At 48.3% G+C, this 11,001-nt stretch overlaps 4 protein-coding genes across 4 annotated transcripts; 2 read left to right on the top strand and 2 right to left on the bottom strand.

The window, feature by feature from the left end:
• Positions 1-287: 287 nt before the first annotated feature.
• DEU56DRAFT_831004 (uncharacterized protein) lies at positions 288-2,171 on the bottom strand. The gene is made up of 2 exons (XM_041354530.1): positions 1,789-2,171; positions 288-1,705 (listed from the first exon to the last, which is right to left on the bottom strand). Exons 1-2 carry the CDS (start codon positions 2,062-2,064, stop codon positions 449-451), a joined length of 1,533 nt encoding a protein of 510 aa, XP_041203416.1. The 5' UTR covers positions 2,065-2,171; the 3' UTR covers positions 288-448.
• A 1,086-nt stretch (positions 2,172-3,257) lies between these two features.
• DEU56DRAFT_925311 (kinase-like domain-containing protein) lies at positions 3,258-4,550 on the top strand. The gene is made up of 4 exons (XM_041358572.1): positions 3,258-3,454; positions 3,519-3,587; positions 3,647-3,850; positions 3,903-4,550. The coding sequence occupies exons 1-4, from the start codon at positions 3,287-3,289 to the stop codon at positions 4,167-4,169; spliced, it is 708 nt and encodes a 235-aa protein (XP_041203415.1). The 5' UTR covers positions 3,258-3,286; the 3' UTR covers positions 4,170-4,550.
• A 379-nt stretch (positions 4,551-4,929) lies between these two features.
• Positions 4,930-5,561, top strand: DEU56DRAFT_760181 (uncharacterized protein; the record flags this gene model as incomplete). The annotated part of the gene is made up of 3 exons (XM_041350404.1): positions 4,930-5,091; positions 5,300-5,411; positions 5,467-5,561. The coding sequence occupies 3 exons, from the start codon at positions 4,930-4,932 to the stop codon at positions 5,559-5,561; spliced, it is 369 nt and encodes a 122-aa protein (XP_041203414.1).
• Positions 5,562-6,811: 1,250 nt separating this feature from the next.
• DEU56DRAFT_745685 (auxin efflux carrier) lies at positions 6,812-8,744 on the bottom strand (the record flags this gene model as incomplete). The annotated part of the gene is made up of 8 exons (XM_041349165.1): positions 6,812-6,985; positions 7,039-7,072; positions 7,137-8,008; positions 8,056-8,159; positions 8,218-8,358; positions 8,429-8,501; positions 8,552-8,639; positions 8,686-8,744. 8 exons carry the CDS (start codon positions 8,742-8,744, stop codon positions 6,812-6,814), a joined length of 1,545 nt encoding a protein of 514 aa, XP_041203413.1.
• Positions 8,745-11,001: the final 2,257 nt, after the last annotated feature.

The following is an 11,001-nucleotide window of genomic DNA, read 5'->3' as shown; positions in this document are numbered from 1 at the left end:
TGAAGGAGATGAGGGGTGCAGTGAGTAAACCCATTCGAATCGGATACTCACGAAATTTCGACGAACCAGCACTAGCCGTGAACTGAGATTTTTAAAATGTTGTCACTTGATCAGCGTATAGGACGAAGAGGGAACGTGGCACGCAGTCACAATGTGATCCACCAACGTTCAATCCATAGTCCGCACCGACTTGAAGGATATTGGCGAAAAGCCAACCTTGGCCCCAGTACCCATCACAGCTTGCCCTTCGAACCAAGTTCATGATTCGGACCCCACTAAGCCACGAAGGCATAAATGCTGTATCACGGGCCAACCAAAATATACAGTTATGAAGTACAGGGTATAATGAAAAGACAGCGTATGATCTACCTTGCCCATCCCTTGTTAGCATTTAATAGCAGCCCCAGGACAATCCCCCGTACATGAGTGTGAGTGTACCATCCCAAACTCAGGTCATTTGGCGCCAAATCGGCGCTGCTCCCGCGACAGTGGCGACACGAGCCGCAGAAGGTCTAAAAGATTCGAGACGCAGGTTGACCTGGTGCCACGACCTCCTGAGGTCGCCAACTCGGTCAACAGACGGGAGCATAGTGAAAATGATGCGAGCGACAACTCCAGCATCTCCTAAACTAGAGTTGCCCACCCGTAATGTTTTCAGGGAGGCGTGTCGAAATGACTCGGTTGTAGGATCGATATCGATATTCACAGCGTCGATCATCACTTGCAAGGTATGCAAGTGGGGGCAGAAACGAAGCGCTGTGAACAATGCGCGGAATGTCACAGCAGGCTGAGGAAGACCGCTGTAACCATCAAGTTCCAGAGAGCGGAGGTGCGGCCAACTTGACATGGCTTCCACAAGAAGGTCATTGTCGATGTCAATAGTGTGACAAACACTGAGCTTCAGGGTTTGCAGCTGTGTGAAACACAGAAACTGTCTGATTGCTGTCAAAGGTGTGCCCCACTCCTCGTCATCCTTGAGCACCAGGTAGGAGGAATCTATTATAATGTGTTCGAGGGTCTGGGATGCTTTACACTGTGACAGTGCGTGAAAAAACCGCTCGGCCTTTGCCGTTGTAAAACCGGGGATATGCATTGCGAATTTTTGTAGCGAAGGGAATTCTGCGCGTCGTATCACTGGGGTAATATCTGTGACATCGTCTGAGAAGAAAGAAAGAGCCGTGAGCTTGAGGAAAGGGGAGAATTTGAGATGATCCCATGTCAGCGGGGAAGGAAATTGTCCATCGATGGTTACTGTGAGAAGGGTAGGGATGTTGGAGAGGTGCATCCATGCTGCCCAGTCGAGTGGTGCACACGACAGATTTACAAGCCGCTTGCACGAACGGACAGTGTTAGACACTAGGGAAAGCTCATCTGCTGTTTTTCCAAAGGCCCTGTTGATAGCCAAGTCCTCCAAGGCAGGACAACGGCCTATGATAGATTCTATATCCGAAGAAAGCTTTGATATCGACAAACGGCGCAGCGCAGGGGAAACGAGGCACTGGAGGTATCTGGTATCTGAAACCATCCAGGATAACGACCACAATCCTGGGAACAGACATGTCTCGGCAGCCTCGGGCTGGAGGACTGCGAGGAGCGGAAAATGTGTGTTGTTGTGTAAACCCAATACGCGCACATCGGGAGCATGACGCAGAAATTGACGGGTCTCGGGCTCGGATAATGGTTCAATACCTTGAGGACAGGAGCCCTGCGTTGAGATGTTTGGTGAGCGAATGAACAGAGAAATGAAAGGAAAAGAATAATGAGCTTGTGTGAGAAGTTTGTGCTGACCTGCCAGCCGCCTATGACTCGGATTGGACGCAGCCTCGGTACACACCCTAGTAATGGTGTTATGCCGTTTAAATCAGCCCAAAGATAATATGTTGCGGGCTCATGGAAGGCCTTGCATGTCCTGGCAAGTGCTGCAAGGGATTTCCGCGACACACGTGCTGCAATGGACATCCGAGTCCGCACCGAGGGTTCCATGCTCCAAGGCCCTGGTTGGCTGGAATACACATGAGAGAATATCTCCAGGAGAAATTTGGAGACACATAGAACTGGGTGCATCAGTCTACAGATCCGTAGTCTACCAGTACAACGACTAGGGATCTTCCTTCATAACTTAGACCACGAGGGTTCTCAGCTGGGAAAGTTCGAGGACCCGGAAAACCCCGAGGGGCCTGTATGTCGGGTGCAATTCCTCTCAAGCCTTTGGCACTGCCGCTCAAATTTCAAATTTCAAATTCCGAAGATTCGTTTCGTATGTACAATTGGAACAGTTGCATGGCAGGCCTTAGCTTGCTCAGATTGTCATTTCGTGTAGGTTCCTGTTGTACTGCTGTTATCAAGGTGTGTGATTCGCGATCGTGGCTCGTTGACTAACTTGAAACCGCGCTCTGTACCATTTATTGTGTCGGAGTCGGACCAGTTGGTAGACACAGCGCTTACTGTGCCGTCTCCGACTCTTTCTCTCGATTTCACGATGCTAATTTGCACTCCGGACCACTTGCTTCACTATCACCTCCATCAACACCTAATTTCTTACGATATGCAGCGCGTACGAGAAGGTTGGAACAAGTGTTTGAGGACGTCACCCCCCCTCCCCCCAGCAGATGAAACATGAAGCGAAGATCGCCAATAAGTACGCTCACAGCGCCACTCCCTACGCCTACAGTTGGCATACAAGTCCTCGATAACGCTCGGAACAATAAAGACGCCCTCAATCACAACAAGACGAAACCAGTAAATAAAGTAAATATCGAGCATATATTGTCTACTGTAGGGCCTCGCCCCACTGGACAAAAATCAAGTGTCATCCAGCGCCCGCCACGTACAACACTGTAGACTACTATAAAGCCTCAAAGCTTTGCGCTTCCTGTGTTCTCCACTACTTTCTCATTCACCCTAGTCTACCCCATCCAATGGACTCCTGCTATCTCACCGACTACAATCCGCATGACCTAACAGGAAGTGTTGTGAGGACTGGGCCAATCGCCAACACAGACTCCCAATACAGCCCTCGGGTATGGAAGGGTGAGTACAAAACCGAGTCAACAGGAAGCCCACAAATTGTATGCAATAAACAGTAAGGATGGTATTCAATTAATCTTTACTCACGCACGCTCTCCGCAGGTAGCCGTGAAAGCGATGATACCAATAATGAATTGTGATGATGTTGAGGCAGACCAAGTAACTTGGGTAAATTAACTCACCTCACAAATCAATTTTGTTTTCAGTTGAATCTTTCCAGCGTCTCATAACCGAAGTTGGATCACTTACGACCACTGGCATGTATTGGCATCCCAACTTGGCCCCATTTATTGGTTTTTGTTACGAGGGCATGCTAGGTTTGGCGCGCGTCCCCTGTCTGATAACTCCGTTCTATGAGAACGGGTCTATCATGGAGTACATCAGAAAAAAAGATATCAAGCCTCAGGATGCTGTGCGGATGAAATTGGTATATATTTTTCATCATTTCGCTGATTGTTGAGGCCACTTTTAACTTAAGAGTGACCATACAGCTTTACGATGTTTTAAATGGATTAAATGAACTGCATGACCAGGGTATCGTTCATGGCAACCTCAAACCCGTATGACATAGTTTTTTATATGTTTTGCAGTACCGGAGCTCATGCAACTCTGTTTGTAGACAAATATTCTCATTGACTATCAAGGCAATGCAGTGTTAGTGGAATTCGGGCTCACTCCGATGCCCTGGACTCTGAGGGAAAGACACAGCAAGTGGGATTCGGACTGCTACTTGGCGCCCGAGTTGCTGTCAATAACGCCAACGCCAACGCCAACGCCAACATTTTCATCAGACGTCTGGGCAACAGGGATGGTGGGTCTACAGGTGCGTTCGCGGAACATTTTAAGCAAACGCTGGATCGTGATTGCATCCTTAGATTCTCTCTGAAAATATCTCGGATGTGGAATACGAAAACTTGAACATTGGCCCATGGCTAGTCATCGATGCGTTGTTGGCTGAAAAAAAACCCGAGAAGGCGCATTACCCTCACGTTCCGGAAGGTGCATGGTCTGCATTTTTGCTTTGTTGGGCTATGGAACCGATCACACGACCAACTGTGGCGACATTGAAGGACTTGGACCTGGCTCGGAGCGAAGATATCATGATGTATTTGTTTTGGCTTGTTGAATTCCAAAGCTTGTGACCATTTTCGGTTGCATGGTTGATTACCAAATTGAAAGAGTGGCCCGTGCACTTGTTGTTTGTATAAAAGGACGTTGTGAATATTATGGATCCTTACCACTCTGGCCTTTTGGCTTAGATCAAGTGTAGTATCTGTTCTTAATAGTTTAACCACTATTATGAGGGCACCGCCCTCATTCTTTGGTTATCAAATTTTTGCCGCCCTTGTTTCTTCGAGCTCTGCTTGCAACTCGGAGGACATGATGACCTTGCTGCTGCACTATCGGCTTGCGTCGTCGGGGGATTTCTTTTTCGGGATATGATTTCTCTTTGCTCTGTAACTACTGCATGGTCTCTCGACTGTTCATGGTGCTTGGCAAACAGAATTTATCCTCACAAATACAATCATTTAAAAATTTATTTGTGCCACTATTGAATACATCGATGAGTGGCTTAACGTACGCGAGGGTACTCGGTGTAGCATGAGCTTAAAGTTACTTGCTACCAACTGTCTGACAGCGTCAATGAAACGCTATTTGAGCTACGGCTTGTTCGATGAGTTGCGACTCACACTTCAAACGCAGCTTCGAGGTGGCAGTCATGTCTGCGAACCAGGTAAGAAGAACCATACCGGAGCTCGTGTTCACGACCACGAATGCCAAAAGGGAACGCGAGGAGTAAATAAGACGGCCACATATAGGCATGGCATGAACGAACACGACTATAGCCAGTAGCAAGGAGCAGCAAAGACTCTCAATTTGTGCTTTCAGCACTCTTCAACGATGTCGATTTCGCCATTACGGATGGTAGACGTACCTGTTGCAACAGCATCCTCTAATGGGAGGGAAGGCGATAAGACTCGCAGGATCTCAAAGCCGAGTGAGATCTTTGAGGATGTATCTCGAATTCGGCTGAGCTCAGAGCTCAGGAGCTCAATCGTCCAAGTAAGTGTCGCTGCATCTTTGCTGTGACTCGGAACTTCATCTGATGGTTGAAACATTGAAACGTAGTGGTTGCTGTAGAGTTGCCTTTTGCGGACACCTTGGAAAGTCACGGGACCATTCACGCTTCAAGTTCAAGTTGGAACTTTACCATCATCCGTAACATTCAGCTCTCCTCACGCGTACATCGCAATGGCTTCAAGAAGTCCAGATGCATTCCGGTCGGCTAGCTGCCCTTCCCTGGACACCGGGTGACGTGTCTGAGAATGCAACCGAAGCCCTCCAGGCATTGGACACTTACAAGAAGAAAGATTCATCCAAAGGTCAGTACTGGTGTTAGATCAACTCGGCTATATCTGTAACAGGTCCAATATGCAGTCGTGGTTCGCTTCAAGGCAGTCGGTAACGCACCGATCATGAGGCAGGACTTCTATGTGCCTCCAACCATTTCCAGGCAGTCATACAGTTTTTGAGGAAGGAGCTGGCATGGAAAACTGGAGATCCACTGGTTAGGATTTATATCTTGTCTCTATTGTTGATCTGACTCGTCCCAGTTCACATATATCGATCTCGCATTCTCTCCCGCTCCTGATGACACCGTGTCGAATTTGTACAAAGTACTTGATGTGCCTAGATTATGTGATTCTGGGTCCATTAGCTTGGTAGATCAAGATAATAGATCAAGAATCATTATGCTCAAGCATCAACTTTATTTCAAGATCTCCCACAATTCATCTTGGGCGACTGGGGTCGAGAGGCATGATTTGTCCATAATAACATGAGTATGGTGATTCACACTAGCGCTAAGGAAATAGTTACGCAGAGGAACCGGGCACGAGCTGCAAGGGAAGTCAAAAGGCCGAACTTCGATGGCGTGAGGCGAATCTATCGAGGATCTACTTCAATTCCCACGACAACCACTGCGTCAAGACCCTGGTACTCCAACGGAAGACCACCCTGCTACACCGACCTCTTTCATTGGGTCAGTTGCTCGGAGAAAGGTTCCGTTGCACAGAAATTCAAACCAGACTTCCAATGGCGATGCTACTCGATCCTCTGTGATCGTGGACGAGTCGTGAATCGTTGTAGCCCTTTGACGACTCAAAGAAGGATCCTGTAAGGCTCGGTAAAGATATGGCCTGACCTCTGATGTTCACACCCTGAGAAGCGGACCACTGGTCCGTCATGCTAGACTGCAATAAGCTGCACAAAGGGAAGCCCTGAGAAAGGGCCGTTATCTTGCTTGACAGGAGATCCTGAGCAATTAACACATTGCCCTCACCATTTTACATATTACAGCGCCTCATTGTAGCTCCTATCAAGATCGCCGATGCGGCTGGCAGGCTTTACCGTGGCCCGTGCTAACGCTCAGGAGTCAGCGCTCAACGACGCATCCCTGAGGCGGCTACGGTAGTGTTGAGTTTCCCGACCATTGGAAGGCCCGGTGGCTTTTGGATTTGAATTTTTCAACCAGGTAGTCTAAGGTGGCGCAATTTACGTACGTGGACAAGCTCATGGTGAGTCACATTTGAGTATCAGAAGCGCTCATGTGATACTGGCGACTACATCTTCAACTCCTGGCTGAAACGAGCCCGACAGGGTACTTTACGGTCATATAGATCCATAAGATTGAGTCTTCGCTAACGATATAGTTATACATGTGTTAACAACGGTGAGTCGAATTTATCTGGGTGTTTCTTGTGTAGCACTCGGAAGTGGTTATTTAATCGAAGAGAATTTTGAATGTGAAGGTCATCAACACGGGCATCACCCCAAACATTAGGATGTACTGGGGCAGCAGAAATGCAACAAGATGCTCTGTTGTACTTATGCCACTGTTTGAACAATGAGCTGTTGTACCCGTGTCACTGTCGGAACGTGCTTGCGTCAGGATCAGCTGCAAACAATTCGTCAGCGCACAAGATGCAATTTGCAAGGTAAATATCTCACCTGAGTCGCTGTTATGGGTAAACACGATACGAAACTGGTATATACAGAAGGGCTCGGTCAGCTAAAAGCAGATGCAGTGCATAGCAAATCAGACGAACATGCATACAAATCTGAGCACTTTATCATCAGCGTCAATGAATCCTATCCGCGTAAATCCTTCGCAGATGAAAACTCCAAAGACTGGCATGATGAGCTGCTTGCCGACAGCAAGGGCTCCGATGGCTCCAAGGGGTAGCGCAGTCCAGCGTCCGCAAGGGACACTCATTCTTGCGAGTACAGATCCGAGAATAATCAGTCCAATCGGAGAATTGGCTGCTCCCAAGAAGGTCGCTGAATCCATTATGAATGCTAGAGGCGGTTGTCCATCAGGAGCTGGTGGAATGTTTGTTCCCGATACAGGAATAAATAACGCCTGCAGAGCCGATATTCTAGAGACGATGATGGAGACGACCACGGACATCAAGACGGGGGATATAAGGCAGCTAAGGAATTTCACATATCGCATGACAGGGTGGGGTTTACTTGCAGAGGAATTCTCTGTCGACGCCAGTATGGTCTGTGGTTCCGCATCTCTGGACGACAGTGTTTCGTCGCGTTGACCCGACGGCATGTTATGCTGGGTCTGTGATTCTGCATCTTTCGACGACAGTGTTTCGTCACATCGACCTGGCGGCATACTATGCTGCACAATAGTGGAAGACGTTGCAGAAACTGTCTGCGAATGTTCCAACGATAACAGTTCCGGGGGAAGATCTTTGATGGTCATCGCATAGGCGTCCATCGTGCTTGCCGCTGGGTCATATGTTTCCCCGGCTTCCTCATCGCCTTCGGAAGAGGAAACACCTTTCGCCCGACGCACAAAAACCATCAACAACTCCCAACGTTTGGCCCGACATGGACCCTGCACTTCCCCGTCAGTCCCGATAAAGTCTCTCTCGATTAAGTTACGTCCGAGCGTAAACAGTGTCATCTTATAGCGCAATTCAGCATCATACAACAAATTCATGAAAAACTCACGTAGAAGATGACACAAAAGGCGCCGATGTATGCTACCGCGAGGTTTTGATCGTGGGTCCCGTCGAAAGGGAGAGAGGCCATTATGTCTGTCATGACCGAAATTGCTATCCCGGTGTGCCACAGTCAGCGAATGGTACAATGTAAGAAACATGTGTAACCTACTTATATCACAGCTGCTCGCCCAAGATCCAGCGACAATTATGCCGTACCGAAACTGAGATGGAACACTGAAAAATTGCTTGATAACCAGAGATAGTGCGAAACCCATCGCCATATAGATGACCGCAATCGCTAACAGCGGTCCTAGAGAGATCGTGCACATATGCATATACGTCAAAATTGAGCGATAGCGAGTTTCAGGATTACAACGAACCAAATGCTGCGTCATTCCCTGCGTTCAATACGGATGCAGTCCTCGAGAACATCAGGCTAGGCAAAGTAATGTTCTGAATCCTGTCTATCAGTTCCAGTCTTCTGGAAAATGGGACATACTGACCAAAACTACTTGCACAGCACAACGAGTCGCTTTCGCATCAAACCAACCAGCCCTTGTGATGCCATACCCACAAGCAACGCATATGAAACTAAGCAAACAGTCAGAACAATACAGAAAGGAAGGAAATGAATCACAGTCGGAGAATAGGTCTCGCAGCTACCCACAACAAAATTCCGAAAGACATGTCCGCCATAGGAATCGGGATTCCGATTGCCATCTTAAGACCCAGTTTCTTATGAATTAATATGAACGTGTATGCACTGTGGCGCTGAAACGATATGCTCAGGGTTGTGATCACTGGCGTAAAGGAGTCCGGAGATGGCATCGGAGAGTTTGAGATTTGTATTTGGAAGTTTGCGCTCTAGTGTTGTGAGTGCTGTAGGCGGTGAATCGTGATCATGTACGTGCACACTATACAAAATGGAGTTTTTGGCATGCATGTGCCATCTCCGGAGTGCTAGTTGGAATGTCCCTCTAGCAATGATCCTGACTATGCAATGAAGCAAACGGTGTGAGTGCGATCAGCGATCAACATGCATGTCGATGCGTCCGACTCGACGCTCAAGCAACCCATGCGCGGAATTTGCGCGGAAGCAACCGACAAGAGCTCCGCTTCATTCATTCGGATAACCCATAGCCGGGGGCCGCGTTTAACAGGGTTTGACCCGGGTAGCCTGATAGCGCCTTTTAGTATTAAAGTAGCGCCATAACAAGATTCTTGTGACAGTACGAAGACAGCACTTACTACCATAGAGTTCTCGTGTCTTGCGAAGTCGGATATATACGTTTACGGGAGTCGCTGCCATAGATCGAGACAGCCAAGCGATACCGTGACTTGGAACCGTCTATCATGTCATCATTGGTGTGTGGGAAGCATACCGGCCTGGCCTCGTTCCTTGAGCCTATTCAACTTCTCTCAGTGAACAAAAGATAACATAAAAAATTCTCATCTAGATCTAGTTCCTGACATTCTAGGGCACAAAAAAACGCTTGACATAAGCCAGGGGAAGTAAGACACTCCCTTTAGTCCCAACGTCAGTCACAGTATTCGCGAGTAGGGGTAGTGGTGCACCCATGTCATGGTAGAAACGAGTTCGCCAGAACCCCATGTCGTCAGAACAAAGACTTTGCGCAGCCCTTGAGGTAGAAATAGTAGAATGCTTTAAAGTGGGAGTTTTGAAGGCAGGGCTACTTGCGATGATGCATGAGCGCTAGCGCTTGAGACAAACTGCGATGATGATCATTGATCAATGTCTCGTTGACGGTGAGAGCGGGAACGTTTCGCAAAGTTTGGGATCACGTGAGCAACTTCGTTCAACTTGAATTCAATCTCCTTCAATTCTCATTGTTGGCATTGGTCAATAACTTACCTTGCAAGTAATGTGAGTCCGCAGCATCAAGTAGTGCCAGCTAAGTGTCAGCTTAATCTTGCTATTTTCCACCGAGCATGGCTATCCTGTCTACCATACTGGCGGGCCAAAGTACTTACTGGGGTTGAAGCGCTGGCGCCTGAAGTAGAATGTCCTTTTTTTTTTTTTTTTTTTTTAAATCCAATTTATGTCTATTTGGGGTAGAGTACCCTATGTAAGACAATACTATCTAGGGGTTCGGGGGACACCTGTGTCCCCCTCCGCGTCTCCGACTTCGCAAATGCCCTGATGGAGGGTTGACCTCCACCAGTCCGCCGTTCCCGCCGGCCGTTTTAGGTGCGCAAGTCTTCCAATCTGCGGGACCGTTGCTGTGCGTTTCGTGAGGGTTGGTCTCCGGCGTAATGATGAGGATGATTCAAGTACTCGGGTCACCGTAGTAACCGGGTACAAAAGGAATGATGGAGGATGGGAGTAGATAAGTAATAGTTGTTTTGTAGGGTAGTCTTGCTGCGATGAACTCGTTGATTGATGCTCTGTGTTCTGGCCTTCTCCTCTGCAGCGAACTTTCCGCTGCTCCTGCCACTTGGGACGTTTAGGCGGCCCATTCTCCCTTCGTCGACGAGTGAGGGTGTGGGAGAGCGTCCTGCGCTCTTCGTTTCGTTGTTGTACATGTAGTATACAATTTTTGTTCATGTGTGGTCTGCGGAGGAACTGACTATCGTTTATCTTTATCAACTGGAGGGGGTACGTTACCAAATGTCGCACTTAAGCGGTTTGTGCTGTTCACGAAGCGTATTAGCGGGGCGCAGGCTTTCGGGTTGGAGAGTAGGTATGGTAGGGAGGATGCTTGACGGCGGAGAGTTGTGGTGAGGATGTGACGTGCGCGGGCATACTGGGGGCATGATAAAAGGAAGTGTAAAACTGTTTCTTCTTCGTCTTCGCAGTGTGGGCAGTAAGGGGTGGGGTGCTTGCCAATTCGATGCAGATGCTGATTCAAAGAGATATGTCTGGTCCGGAGCCATAAGAGTAGGCTGATGTGTCGTTTGGGAAGCTGTTTGGCCAGGGATACGAATGCGCCTC

This window comes from Suillus clintonianus (genome assembly GCF_016758775.1).
Source record: "Suillus clintonianus strain FC179 chromosome Unknown DEU56scaffold_112, whole genome shotgun sequence".
NCBI lineage: Eukaryota > Fungi > Basidiomycota > Agaricomycetes > Boletales > Suillaceae > Suillus > Suillus clintonianus.
Note: the sequence above shows the minus strand (reverse complement) of the source record. Positions and strands in the feature narration are given on the sequence as shown.